General features: G+C 35.6%; 3 protein-coding genes across 3 annotated transcripts; 1 reads left to right on the top strand and 2 right to left on the bottom strand.

The window, feature by feature from the left end:
• Positions 1-1,720: 1,720 nt before the first annotated feature.
• On the top strand, positions 1,721-3,943 carry MONOS_8420 (uncharacterized protein; the record flags this gene model as incomplete). The annotated part of the gene is made up of 2 exons (XM_067878830.1): positions 1,721-3,041; positions 3,297-3,943. 2 exons carry the CDS (start codon positions 1,721-1,723, stop codon positions 3,941-3,943), a joined length of 1,968 nt encoding a protein of 655 aa, XP_067720548.1.
• Positions 3,944-4,703: 760 nt separating this feature from the next.
• MONOS_8421 (uncharacterized protein) lies at positions 4,704-5,641 on the bottom strand. Its single transcript, XM_067878831.1, has one exon. The coding sequence runs from the start codon at positions 5,410-5,412 to the stop codon at positions 4,804-4,806; it is 609 nt and encodes a 202-aa protein (XP_067720547.1). The 5' UTR covers positions 5,413-5,641; the 3' UTR covers positions 4,704-4,803.
• A 700-nt stretch (positions 5,642-6,341) lies between these two features.
• On the bottom strand, positions 6,342-8,246 carry MONOS_8422 (putative Reverse transcriptase (RNA-dependent DNA polymerase); the record flags this gene model as incomplete). Its single annotated transcript, XM_067878832.1, has 3 exons — positions 6,342-7,325; positions 7,641-7,996; positions 8,156-8,246. The coding sequence occupies 3 exons, from the start codon at positions 8,244-8,246 to the stop codon at positions 6,342-6,344; spliced, it is 1,431 nt and encodes a 476-aa protein (XP_067720546.1).
• Positions 8,247-15,166: the final 6,920 nt, after the last annotated feature.

Raw genomic sequence — 15,166 nt, 5'->3', positions numbered from 1 at the left:
ATGGATTTTATTCCATTCATCCAGGAATAAGTTGAATAGAAGAAAATAGCAGCACATCCATATGTCTAAGAAGATGTTAATTTGTTATTGATGAACAGGCAATCATTAACGAAAATTTGATTTGGTTTATTTTATGGAGGATAAGAAAATGTTAAAGAACCAGCAGAATCACCACCAGAATTTGAAATGAATTGGCATTTGGAAAGCAGAAATTGAGAATTTGACGGAATGTTATCGAGTCAGAAATACCAACCAGTTCCACACCAGTTTGCTATTGAACAATTTTCAACTCTGTATTCTGGAACTTCCAAACAGTATTTATTTGAGCATTCCCAACATAAACAGCTCCTTTGTGAGCGGCTGAACAACTTGTGAAATTGGATTTTGTGAAATTGACATTTTGCAAATATCTGCAAAATAATGCTCCACCATGATCACCAGTTGAACAATTGCTGAATGAACAAGAAGTGATTGTGAGATTTGCATTTGCACAATTAACAAAAAGTGCACCACCAGATGAATCATTTCCAGAATTATTCCATTTACACCATTCAAATATATGGCTGTCAACATCGAATGAAGACAATCTTCCAGGTGTTTTTCTTTGAGATTCAGATCCGACATGAGCCACAGCAGCATTTGATGAGGATCTTGTTTGGTGGAGGAAAGAGGCATTGAAGGAAAAGAGAAGTGGCAGGGCTGTTGAGGTTGGGGAGAATGACACCATCGATGGAATTGTGTGTGTGGAGAAAGATGGATGAATGGAGGGTGAAGAAGAGGATTTCATTGCTGTTTGCGATGGTGCTTGATATGAGAACGAGATAAAAGAAATACGAGAAAAAGAATGATTATGAATTACTGTATTTTGATGAAAGACCTTTTGAAATACAAAATGCTAGGAACAATAGATTTTTTCAGAATGTGACGTTTTCTTTTTATTTTTTGTTCAATAAATAATTTTGATAATCGTTTGAGCTAAACACGATGAAATTAAATAATCGTTGGAAAAACGCACATTCAGTTTACTTTTTCTTTTCAACAGTTGCTTTTCCATTTTCGCTTCAATTTATTTGTCACAATTGTATTAATTTAAAAATAAAAAATCAAAGTGTTTAGAGGACAATATTTTGTCAAACATATATAATAGCAATTAATATTCAGATCAAATACTAATAAATATTCATCTTTTTCACATGCTGTTATTTGAACAAATCAACGTTTTGGTAAATGTTCAGACTTCATTATTCAAAAAAAGTCATCTTCTTGATTCAATCCCAACAAGTTAAAAGTTTAAAATTTTACCATTATATCTCTGAATTGTCGCATCTCCTTTATTATTAAACAATGTTTGATCAAGAATTTGATAGGAAAAATTTTTTATCAAGTTGATTAACACATTTTCATATTCATTTTTTATTTCTTGAATAACGTTATTGATTAACGATAAGACAAAACATTTTTTGCCCATTTTTCAGAAATAACTGAAGGACACTTAATGGGATTAATAATTGTTTTCTGACAAAGAACGATGTCTCGCACTGATCGATCAAAAGACGATAAAACTCACGATGGGAAAGATGTCTTTGAAACGAAAGATTTGTTTCAAATCCTGAATGAATATTTCAATGGATGCAGCAATTTTGAAAAATACGAAAATCTTGCATTTTTCTTTGGAAGAAGTCAAGTGGGCAAAAGCACGTTAATAAACAGACTGAGAGGTATGAAAATGAAAGAGGACGACAAAGGAAAACTTGTTGCAAAAACACATTTAGAGAAAACAGCAGCAATGGGAGACGGAACAATTGCAAAAACTGTTTTGCCCGAAGCGTACGATCTGAACAATAAAAATACCTTGCTTGATACGCGTGGATTCTTAGGAGAAGAATTAGATATCGCTGAAGATGTGCTCAGCACATTGATCTTACAGTTTTATCACAAATATGCGAAAAAAGTGATGGTAGTTTATATCACAGAATTTGAAAATTACAGCAATTTGACAAAGGCACATGCTGATTTGGAAATACTGAACAAGAAATGCAGAACTCGGGATATTCCAATTTTGTTCCTCGCAAACAAATGCAAAGAGTACCAGATAATGCAAAAGAAAATTTTCAAAAACATGAAAGAGAACTATCAGAATGAAGACACTCAAGACGATGCAATAAGGATAACAAAAGAAGCTCAAGATCTTTTGGTTGAGAATGTTCGAGAACTCAAAAAAGTCACAATAGAAAAAGTTGTCAAACGCTTTTCTGAGGTATCATCAAGCATGACACTTGAACAAATTATTGAAACACTTTTGCGCAAAGAAAAAGGAGCGACGGGAAAGGAAGCAGAAGAAGCAAGAATCGGCTTGAATGATTTGCATATCATTCATCAATGGGACAAGGCAATTGATGAAGGCAGACTGCTTTATTATGATCCAACATTAGCTTGCTCTGTTGAACGAATTATTGAAAAGATTGAGGATTTGAATAATTACAGGGATCCTTGCGATGTGAATGTTGAATTTAACTCAAAGTATTATGATATATTTATAGATTCAATCACAGCAATGGCAAATAAGTATTATTGGCTGGCATTAGCAATGAGAGGAAGACAACGAATTCCAAATATTTTGAACGACATTGCAGATGCTTGCGAAGGACTTGCTCAAGAGGCACACAAATCATATTCGGATACTTCCACAGATTTGCACAAAATTGAAAAAACTTTGGAGAAACTGAATATCATTTCAATTGACTCATTAGAGACAAAGATTAAAAATGAAAAAGCTATTATCGAAAAATGTTATGAAGAAATAAAAAAATATCAAAATGACATTAAAGTGCTTGACAAAGATGAACCAGTTATATACGAAACAATTAAATTTTACGAGCACAGTCATTTCTCGTCAAATGTGCACAGAATTTACAAGAAAATCAATGTTCCGAACACAACATACAAACCCAATCTTGGATATTACACATTCAACGATGAGAATGAAAAGCTGTGCATCAAAGATGGAAAGTTGCAAGGTCTATTTAGAGCACCAAGTGCTGGTTATGAGATAATAAATGACGCTTGTAAAATTTTCACATTTGGTTTAGCTACCTTCTGCGATAATGACACAAGTGTATGCGAAGGAAAAATTGAACTATCTGCACCAATGAGAGATGTTCCATCAAATGCTCAGAAGATTAAGGAATATCAAATCAACATTGATCAAAAAATAAAACTAAAAATGGATCATGAAGATACGATGCACTCTCATTTGGAAGATCTATTTGACAAAATAAAAAAAAACCAAAAAATAGATGATGAAAAGCAAGAGAAGGAAAAAGAAAAAAATGAAAAGGAGAAAATGATTGAAAAGTTGAAAAACATTGAAGAAAATTGGAAAAACAAATCATCAAAGTTGAGAACTTATTCTTCATTTTGCGAGGAAAGCGACAAGAAATGGGAGGAAAATGTGGATCTGATGAAGAAGTTGTACAACTTTGCAAGAATATTTATTCCAGAGTCATATATCAATGAAGCGAAAAGAGAAAAGGCAGAAGAAACAAATTTTGACAATGAAGCTTCTTCTTCAACAACTCCATCTTCATCTGCAACGGCATCAGATTTAAGTGCATCTGAGAGCAGACAAGCAATGGAAGAATCTTCAAAGTCTTTGAGCGAATCAAAAATGGAAAAGAAGGAACTGGATTTATCTTACGTGTTGCAGCCAAATGAGAATTTTAAGATTATTGCAAAGTTTATTGATGCAATGGAGAGCATTGAGATTGCAGAAAAATATAGAAATAAAATTGATCTGAAAGTTAATGACAAATATGATCCGAGGCTTGTTTCAGATGCCGTTGACGAAATATTCCTCATTTTGGATGAAGTGTTCGAGTGCAAAGGGTATTTAGAAGAGTTCAAAGAATGCTCATTGAAAGAAGAAAACGAAAAGTCAAAATAGCAAATGAAGATGCCATTCTGTTGATACAGAAAGTTGAATGCTTATTCACTAATTTGTATATTCATCAAATCATTCTAAGTTCTGCATTTCTTTCTTTTTCTTTTCTCTTTCTTTCTCTATCTTTCTTTTCCTTCCTTCCTTCATTTTTTCTTTGACTTGACAATTTTTAAGATTTGCTTGCTCACTGTTATTCCAATCACTATTTTAATTTTTTATTGAAGTTTGAGGTTTTCCATTCTTATTTTATTCTGATAAAATGTTTGGCAATTATTTATAGAATTTATTAATATTTTTATTTATTTATTTATTTATTTATTGACTTTTCCAAAATAAAGCCATATCTTGGCAGAATCATCAAAATTCTTTTATTTGAAAAAGAAAATTTGACATTCACTTTCTTCTCTTCGATCTGAGAGTATCACTTAAGGGTCAGTCATCCAAGCGAATCTGATTTAAAAAAGTGAAGTGAGGAAAATGCGCGTGAGAATACAAATTGCGCTTGAAGAGAAAAAGGTGAAATGGGTTTCAAAATGGGTTTTGGGTTGGGATTGCATCTGGAGCTTGTAAAGACTTTCTTCACAGGGTGGGAGAGAATACGCGGTGGGTGAAGAGAAGAAAGTGAATTTCATATTTTCTTTTTCAATCAAAACGCAAGCATTTTGATTTACAAGAAAACATTCATTCACTTTCTTCTCTTCGATCTGAGAGTTAGTAATAATTGGGCGTTATGGATTTCTTTCTGAATTTTCTCTTTCCATCATTTCTTTTTGTCTCTGTGATCTTGTTCTAATAATAAACTGGATGAATTTTTCTTCGATGATTTCATTATCGTCTTTCTCGTTTTCATTGGTCGTGGCATTTTATTGCTTTTCGTGGATGGATTGAGACTCATTATCTTCTGGTTCTTCAATACGGTCTGGTTGTGAGATCTCTTCTCTTGCTTTCTCTGTTTCATGGCCTTCTGGCAAACGTGATTGTTGATTGATGGGAATAATGGAATCGTTTTCGTCTGGTGTGGATGTGGATGGAGGAGTTGTGGAAGGCTGTTGAATTGCTTCCTTTGTCTCCTGATTCGATGAAATTATCTGTGCCATATGATTTGAAATGTTGGATTTTAAATAATGATTGATCATTGTGTTGCTTCTGGGGGATAATCTTGCGAATTTTGCCACCTGTTCGACTGGAGTTCCTGCCATTGTTAAGGCCGATATCGAGGCGTGTTTCAATGTGTATGGGCTGTAGTTCGAAGAGATTCTTGCATCTTTCATCATTTCGCTGGCTGCTTTTCGAATTGCTCGGGATTTCAAAGGATCGTATGTTAAAGTGCTCAGAAATAGTTTGTTTGATTTTGGATTGTGAATTTTCACTCGACCCCACAAGTATTTGAAATGCGCGAAACCATAAGTGTATCCCATCCATGTGGCACTTACGACGCTGTTTTTGCGCTCTTCGGCCAGTTCACGTGACATGCTTCTTTATGCGAGAATCTCGTTCCACCACGATTCTCCCTTTTCTGTTATGGATTGATTAAGCATATCCTCAGTCTCCCTGGAGGAAGCGTTGCATTCATCAGCTTCATCCATCTTCCTTCCTTGATAATCTCCTCAATTCTCCTCCATGTCCAAGAGATGTGATTTGTGTTGTTCAGAAGAGGTTCCCATATCTGACCCTTCCAATCGAAAAAAAGAAGAAGAACTTGAGCTTTCTCCATCGCTTCTTTTAAGATCACTGTTTGTCTCAAAGGAACTTGTGGATGCGCAAGAACCGTCTCGTTTCTCCATGAAATTTGTTAACAGTCTTGACTTCGATTGCTTCCTGGTCCGCACCAACTCGTTGATTTTGTGTTTTCTTTTGTTGCGAAGGCATCGAGTGTGATGTGCATCTGAAGCTGATTGGTGATCTCTTCGAGTGCTTCTTGTTCGACTTCGTAATGTCCTTCTATGGCAAATCTCGATAGTCCATCTGCTCTGACGTTTTTCTCTCCAGGAATATGTCAAGATCTCACGACAACTTTCAGCGCTTCGGTTTGATTCCATATTTTCTTCAGAAGGGTTCTGAGATTCGGACCCGATCCCCATCGATTCAGCTTGCAAACTGCTGTTGTGTTGTCTGATCGAATAAGCAGATTTCATATTTCTTGATTTCGAATGGAATTTGAGGAATGCGCGATGGCTTGATTTATTGCAAATAGCTCTCTGCAATTTGAACTTTGGTTTCTGACTGGAGGTGGAAGAGGTTTGTGAAAGTCCAGCATTTGATTGTTGACTTTTAGTGTTGCGCCTATGGCAAACCCTGATGCATCTGTCGTCAGAATTGCTTCTGGTCGAAACACTGGATTCAATTTCCATGGTTTGTTCTCTTTCAGCCTTTCGCTCCATTTCATTTGGCAATTTGTTATCTATGCATTTACGCGCATTTTCCCTTTCCATCCATTCAGACTCAAAGCTTTGTTTAGGAGTTTGTACAGTTGTGACAAATTCAGGGAGGCTTCTTGATACACGAATCTGGTTGCATTAAGTTTCAGAATTGACAAGGCGAGCTTCTTTATCAGAACAACTCTGATGTGCTGGGCAATCATCCTCCATTTCTGGAACTCTTTCATCAGTTCGGTTTTCTTCGATTCCTCTATCTGTACCACAAACTGATTGGTATCCCATTGGAAGCCCAAAAATTTGAACTGCTGACTTTGAATTAAATGACATTTTTCTGAATTGACCAATAGTCCCAGTTTGTTGAACATCGTTAGAGTTTTCTCCACAATAATATTCAGTTCCCGCGGGTCTTGATGTAGAAGAACAATATCGTACAGGTATGCAATGGCTCTCACGTTCCATTCCTCCCTCATGTATTTTTGGACTTTCTTCATCACTTTTGTGAACGTTCGAGGTGCATCTTTGTATCCGATAGGCATTCCGTGGAAAGCGCAGTATTTTCCTTTGAAAACGAACGAAAGGAATGGCGATAATTCTTCGCTGACTTTTATAAGATAATAAGCTTGGCTCAAGTCTATTGTGACTGCGTAGTCATTTTCTTGTATAATTTTCTCCACTGTTCTGTGGTCTTCTTGCTTGTTATAAATCGTCTTGATTGCATTGTTGAGTCTTCGGCAATCCACGATCTGCCTCCAGCCACCGTCTTTCTTTCTGATTGCAAACACTGGATTCAAATGCTTCACATCCTTCTCCTGAATCGGCTTGATGATATTTGTTTCCAGTTGCTTCTTGATCATCTCTGAAAAGGCTTGTTGGGCTTCTTGACTCTGGTGCTCAAAAGGGTTGAATACTCCTGTCTTCTCTAAATGATTCCTTCGAGACTTTGTTTCTCCATACAGGGATTTCTCCTTTCCCAATAATTCGTGCTCCTCAAATTTTTTCCCATTCTTCTAGAAATTAACAAGTTCTTCCTCCAACCATTGCCTCTTGTCGATCTTCTACGGGCTGTAGAATGTTGTTCATTTTCTCAATTAGAATTTTCGCTCCTCTGATTGTCTTCTTGAAGCGAAACCTGAAGCTCTTTGACGCAGCTGGCTTTGTTTTTGCTGTCTTGACAACCAGGGAGCTGCTTGAAAAAATCTGTGGCTTTCTGATCTTCTGGTTGGAATTGTTATGGCTCTTAACGAACTTCTTCTTTTTGGCCAGCTCGTTGTTTGCAGCTTGAATTGTTGACTCTTTTCTGTTTTTCTCCATTTACTAAAAACTTCTGATTGCATATGAGGAAGAAGACTGGTGGCTGCGCTCTCCTTCATCTGTGCAGCTGCCCTAAAGCCGAATCTTCCTTTAATTCTTTCAGATCTTGCATCCTTCAGCGCTTTTGAAACAAATAAAATTGCATCTGCAATTGATCCTTTTTCATCATCTTTTTCTTTCAATTTCGCATGTGTGTAAAGCAGGATTTTAATGGCTGGATATAGAAATGCTTCTGTTCGCTCGCCTGCCTTATCCAATGCGTCATTCATCCAATTATCTGTTCTCGAAGCTGTGGGAGGAGCCTTTGGCAGAAATGGACTTAAATCATCTTCCTTCAAATCATTAATAAGATCTTCCAAATATCTTACTGGTTAGTCCATATCATATAAGCTGCAATCCGGATCTCTGAGAAATATTGTATTAAAACTATTTTCCAGCAGCAAACTATCCTCGCCATGACTTTCTTTTGCTTCAGAAGTACCCGGGATCTGTTGGGAAAATTCAGAACTGGAATGAGAAATCATACTCGAAAACATCTCTCCTGGAGGTCCATCTGACATCATCGATGTGGCAGAATTCAACGCGGGTCCAGTGCTGAGTGGAGAGCTAGGGAGCATTCTTTTTTCAGATTCACCGTGACTGACCCTTAAGTGATACTCTCAGATCGAAGAGAAGAAAGTGAATGAATGTTTTCTTGTAAATCAAAATGCTTGCGTTTTGATTGCATCAAGAAAATATGAAATATTAGAATTCTGAAACAACAGTACAATTGCAACAAATTGTGAATATTTTGTGCTTTTCGGTGAATTGATGCATAAACCAATCATCTTGACTATTTTAGAGTTTGCTCTTAGAGAAAAAAACATGAAAGTTTCAAAAGAATATCAACAGAATGAAATTGGGCAAGGCAAGCAGAATTATATTCTTATTCAACGAAATGTGAACAATTTTGAAAAATGAAATTTGTTAATTAGAATAAAACTGGAATCAACCAATATAAAAACATGGGAAAATTATCACTTCTTTCACAAATTCTTGTTGGAGAATTTGGTGTGGATTATGCCGTTTTTTGGAACTAATTAAAAACAATAAAAATCTTAAATTTATGATTTATTAAGTGAATATTGAACAAACAAAACAGCAGAAGAATGAAAATGAAGAGAAGGAAAAGAGAAATATAACATAAAGAGCATCGTAAATGAAAAAAATGAAGCACCATTAAAAGAAATGGATAATTAAATCAGTGAAATCTTTTCTTTCTCCTCTTCCTGTCAGGTGGAGACTGCAATTGCGTGTGCTCCTTAACCTGTGGAGTTTGGACGGATTCAACATCCAATTGAAGCTTGCACATTTTGTGAGCAAGTGTGTTTAATACAATACCAAGTGTTGTCGATGAGGGCACATGAGAAGAGAAAGAAAAAGGGGGTTATTATCAGACTAAAACAAGGAAACAGTTATCAGAAGATGAAAAGATTGACTATAATAACGCTATTAAATACAGACCATTTTTGTGAAAAAAAGATATGAGCGAAACATTTTTGTTTTCTTATGTTCATTGCTGAGAAGGTTACTTCTTTTTCATTGTTGTGCTTTGTCAAAAAAAGCAATTGCAAACTTTTTTTCGATTTCATCTTTTTCTATCGCTGTATTTAGGGAATCTTCCTTTGCCATCAATACAGTGAGTAAAAAACCAAGGAAATGGTAAAAAACCTGGACTTTTTGAATATTGCAACTGCATTTTGTTTCATTTAAATATGTTCAATTGACCGATATGTTAAATGTTTTATTCAGTAATTAATGAACATTTGGAGATTTTTTTGAATAGAGAATTGTATTCAAAAACAATTTTTGTATTTTTTCAACGAATTCATAGACGTTAATGTGAAATGGTATTTCTCAAATTGTCAAAATTGTTGATGTGATATTTTTTAAATAAAATGAAAGTTAATACAGACGCAACAGAAGTTTTTTCCTATCCAATGCTCAGTGAATTTCATCCTTTGTCTTTTTTAAATTCAGTTAACTGGAAATGAAGAATTGAAGAAATTATTACATCAAACATTCAATACAAGACATCCAATTAATTTCAAGCTAAATATAAAAAAGTTGGGCAAAAAATTGGATATGATTTTCAACAAAAATATTTATTAAACAAACTTACCCATATTTCCATCTATTCGTTATCATCATGCTGTATTTTAAATTTTTTGCTTTCAAATTGAGTTGTATCTTCTGCACTTTCCAAATGCTCATTTTTCCATTCATCTTTTTCGTAATCTTTGTCATCTTCATATATAAAGTCGCTGTCAATTTTTTTCTTTCTTGTTCTGATGATTCTTTTGGAAAAATTGCCACTATCAGAATCGGGACGGTAATCTTCGTCATTGAATAAATTATCTTCTGTTTGTGTGTTTCCATCAATGCTATGTTTTTCATCGATTTTCATATCCATTTTTAACTTTCTTGAAGATAAAACTTTGCGTTTTGGGGAAAATGGACCAAACAATTTATTGTTGACTTCATCAGAAGAAATTCTTGAAGACGATTTTGACAGTGATCAACTTTTTTTTGATAGAAATTGAGAAGCTGCGAGTGGCCAGATTCCTGTATTCAGAAAAGCATTTTTAATTACTGAAGGAGTGGTTGCTGCGGAGATTGCGTCTGGCAAAACCTCAGCAAGTGCCTTTCCGCAAGAAGAAGATGAATCATCCCAAGGGACTTTGAAATTGTTGTAAAACGTTCTTTTCAATCTGGCGAAAATTACGTTATCGCATGGTTGAAGGATATGTGTCATATTTGGCGGAATTATTTTTATGAAGATTCCGCTTTTTTCTGCTTCACGAATGACAGCTGAGCATGAATGGATCGTATGGTCATCAAGAAGAAGGAGTGCCTTTTTCGTAAATGAAGATTGGATTTTTTGATGAATGAGAGGAATCTAATTTTGAAGCATGATGATTTTATTAATTTCAGCGGTAATCCATCCGGAAGGTGCAGGAATATAGTTTATATCAAAAAATTTTAAATAAGAAAATTCTTCTGGTATTTTCTTCTTTGGAAAAAGCAAAAAATGAGGAAGATGAGAACCATCTGAGCACACACAAACGCAAAGAGTTGTGTTGGCAATTTTTCGAGGCTCAGGAGAAGAAGGAGGGATTTGGTCCTTCAAACAGATGACCAACTTTGCAGAACTTTCTCCGATTTGAACAGAAGATTCATCGAAATAGAAAAATATTGGTAACTTCGATATTGTTTCCTTCGTCGATTTCTTTCACTTCTTCATACCAAGTAGTCACACTTTCAGGGCTCTGTGACTGGATTTTTGCAATTTCAAGCGGTCTTGCCAGGGCTGCCTTTAATATGGAGCTTCTTTGAACTAAATAATAAGATAATTTCGGATGGAGTTTCTCGTTTTCTTCATCATTTGTTGATTCCGTATTTAAAATGTTAATTGCCTAAAAAAACAAAGATAAAAAAATTAACATATAAAAAAAACGAAAACCATTTCCTGTATGTGCTTCATTCGAACTACAACTCCTTCTGATAATAAAGTCAAAACCTGATTCTCAATTTTTTCCAGTTTTTCAGAATTGATAAGAGATGGTCTTCGTTCCATTCCAACATCTCTGTTTTCCTTTTCTGCTGTTTTGCCTCTGTACCAAGCCTGCCTTGTTATTGCTTTCGCTTTGACTGCAACGTTCACTGTCAATGGATATGATTTCTTGATTTCAAAAATTTCCTCGATCTGGAATGGACTGTGAGGTATTCTCTTGTTGCAGCAATCCTAAGAAGCTCTTCCGAAGTAATTGATTTCTTTTCCATTTCAAAAAAGGGAATGATCACAATGAGCAAAATGGTTAAAATATTGTTTGAAAGTCAAATCAAATAAACCAACCGAAAACAGTTAAAAATATTGTATGATTATTTCATTTCACTTTCAATTAGCTTTATTTCATCTTTAATATTCAACAACAAATAATGAATAACGAATAATCGTTCAAACATGTGAACAACAGTTAAAGGGAAGGAATTCATTGAAACAATTTGAATAGTTTTAACATTCCAACTTCAAATGTTTCATTGGTCATTATTTTGTTTGAACAAGCTAATGTTTCAATGAAAGAAAAAAGTTCTTTTTTTTTATTTGATAGTCCGGGTTTTTAACTCATTGAATCAGTATTCAAGCTCCGATATCGAAGATATCTTTTTTGATTCTTTTTTTTTTTTGATTCTGTTTCGTTAATTTTCTGAGAATTCTTCTTTTTCCTCATCTTCCTCTTCCTCCTCTTCTTCTTTTGCAAATCGAAACAACATTTCATCTCTTCCGTATTCTTCTTTGTGGATCCAAAACTCTTCCAAAAGAAAAATAATTAAGTATTTTACCAAGTCGCAAATACAATTTTGGTTTTGATGAAGAAATTGAAGAAGAAGATGAAGAAGATGAAGAAGATGAAGAAGATGAAGAAGAAGAAGAAGACAAAGAAGAAGAAAGAGAAGAAGAAGAAGAAGAAGAAGAGGAAGAGGAAGAAAAAGAGGAAGAAGAAGAAGAAGAAGAAGAAGTGGAAGAGGAAGAAGAAGAAGAATAAACACAATAAATAAACAATATGGAGTTGATAAGGAAGATAATAATTTTCAAACTTTTGTGCTTGAATGATATGATTCTTCGAACTGTGTGATTAAAAGGTATCATATGTCAACGAGATTGATGATGACGAAGATAAATCCTGATGAAAATTAATTAAATGAATTGGCTGTGCTTCAACATCGAGGAGGAAGATGGATGGAAAGGTTGGCATTCATTCATCAATGTTCATGCAGTGGATGACAGTGCGTCTGAAATGCTTCCTTTGATATTTAAGACACAAAATTCAATGGGTCATACACTGACATAGAAGCTGAGTGAAACAACGACTTTGTTGAAAAACAAATGAAGAAAACAAAAACCATCAAATCCTCTTTCATCGGCTGCGGTGACAAATAAAACAAACTTCGAATGATAATCACATTGCTTGCTCAAAATGGCTGTCTCTTTGAAGAATGAAATCCAGATGCAATTGGCCTGAATGTCGTTCGACTGCCAACAAATATTCGATAATTGGATATCTCGTAGTTGGAGTTTCTCCTTTCTTTTGAAGCAAAAACGGAATCAGAAATAGTATTTCGTTACTTTCCATGTCTGCCAGGCACAGTCCGAGAAATAGGAAAACATTATTAATAAAATTGACATTTTGAGGTTCTCCTTTTTTTCATTCAATTCTTGCCTTTTTTTGTGATAAATATCCTTCCCTCGATATTGCCAGTTGCTTTTCTTTCCAAAAAATACCACAAACCACTCTCCCTGCATTAAATTCCAAAATTCTACATTGTTTTGTGCAGATTTTGTCCTTCACAGAATTCCATCCTCTTCTGTCTTCATTCAATAAAATAACAATCGAATTTGTTTTCATCTCTTGTTCCAACTAAAAATCATGTATCTTGCGTAACTTCATTTATTTTCCAATGCCTATATAATAATCAGCTCCATTCTCATCGTTATGCTGAAAAGATAAGATTGGTCATATGAGCAATAACTCATATTCCTGAACTTTGGAAAGGATACAGACGGAAATATCTTCACAACATATCGAACCACAATAATAACATTAACAACATGTTCAGAAAGAACAATCAATCAACGACAATTCTCTTTAATGGGAGTGAGAGCTCCTTATTAAGGGCTCTGTCGTTCACAAAAACAAAAATGAATGAAGTGAAATAATATTAAGTTAAAAGAAAATTTATTGTGCAAAAAACAAAGCGCACTGAGGTGTTATAGGGTTTCAAATGTGAATGATATGTTGTGCTTAATTAGAGGCTGTGTTAATGTGGTGTCTGTTGCGATGGATTGTCAACATTGTGTGTGTGTGTGTGTGTGTGTATGTGTGTGTGTGTACGGTTTTGAAGCGGCTTCAGCTTCATGTTTGGCTTCAGCTTTAGCTAATGCTTTGGTCATGGTCATGGACCCTGTTACCTGTTCATTGGCTTGCTAATGTGATTGTGTTGTCTCACAGTTTGAGTCTATGTTGCCTTGCTTCTTCCACGATTGTTCTTTAACTTTCTCTTCCTGCTCCTTTTTTATGTTGAGTGGTGGGAAGAGCTATGCTCAGGGCGGGCAAGAGAGGTGTCGTAGATAGATTGTTCTCCACGAATTAAAGTGCGAAGCACCTTAATTCTTAAGAACAATCGTGATCTACGACACCTCTCTTTTATAAAAGTCTTAGTAATTGGGCTTTCCAGTTGTCTTGCCGAATTGTCCGTCTGAAACACTTGATCTTCTTAATGTTGATTATATCCCTTATCCCTTCAGCTTGGATGTTTGTCGTTTACTTATCATCAGGTTCTTCTATCTTTGATGGGTGGGTTATCTGAGTGTCTTGTATTGTGGACTGAATGAAGGGAGGCAAACCGAATTTAATGATATCAGTTGGCAGGTTGGGTGTGACGTTTGAGTCCATATTTTCAAGCTGTTGGCTCTTCTCGCACGAGGTTTGCTGTTGGAGTACTGGAGATTGTGTGCTTGATGCTGAAATAATCTTGTTAGCCATTTGAAGGGATAGGTCTGCAGAGAGGTAGAATCTAGAGGGAGTGTGTGCAGTTGGTGAAAGTCATGCGTATTTTGCAACCAGCACTTCTGGAACTTTGTTAAGCTTAAGCGTTGAAATAGCAGCGTGCTTAATAGTATATTGGCGGTAATGTTTGTGAACTCCTTCCAAGACATTCCAATTCTGGCTTGCTTCCTAAAACTCTCCACTGTCAGCGGGGTGAATTTCATTGCGTTCAAGAGGAATGTGTCACATTCAGGGTGTGTCTGTTTTATGAATTCCCATAGGCACAATAAGGTTCTTGCTTGGGAAATCTTTTCGTTTGGCTCATCGAGGAAAGGCACTGAAATGAAGGATGATGTATTTGTTGTATTGAGTTTCGTTTGGAGATGCACTGCGCTTGAATGTGCAATCGATGCCATCATTGAGAGCTGTGCTAGTTCACGAAACCTGCATGCTGTGAATATCATAATTAGCAAAATGCTTTTTATGGTTTGTTCAAGGAACGACAACTTCTCATTTGGGTAGTCCTGAAAATAATATCGAAAAGCGAGGTCTGGCTTCCACATCTCAGTGCAAAGTCTTCTGTGCACTTGGCTTCTGGAGAAAGACCTAAATGGAGAATAAAGATGAGAACTTTTCTATATCTCTCTTCCATCACATGACCTTCGAAATAATGGAGATAGTTGAACGCGTGGCTGCTTGACAAGCATATGAAAAACCTCGGTCTCTCAGGTCTGTAAAACAATATAAATAGTTCTTTATCCAGTCATCAAACTTCTTGGGAAACTATCGCAGTTTCAATCTCCTCCATGCTCAACTGAAGTGTTTGAATCCGAAGCAGTACGATCTCCATGTTGTCTGAGCCACACTGTTCCTTGCTGCACCTTGGATTCTCACAGGTACTCCGCATTGTCTCATGCTCTGTTTCCACCATATTTCGCCTTTGTCTGCTA

Source organism: Monocercomonoides exilis, assembly GCF_001643675.1.
Source record: "Monocercomonoides exilis strain PA203 chromosome Unknown scaffold53-602328, whole genome shotgun sequence".
Classification (NCBI taxonomy): domain Eukaryota; phylum Preaxostyla; order Oxymonadida; family Polymastigidae; genus Monocercomonoides; species Monocercomonoides exilis.
Note: the sequence above shows the minus strand (reverse complement) of the source record. Positions and strands in the feature narration are given on the sequence as shown.

Coding starts and splice junctions, on each gene's coding strand:
- MONOS_8421 (XM_067878831.1), bottom strand. CDS start 5,412: ATGTCACGTGAACTGGCCGAAGAGCGCAAAAACAGCGTCGTAAGTGCC.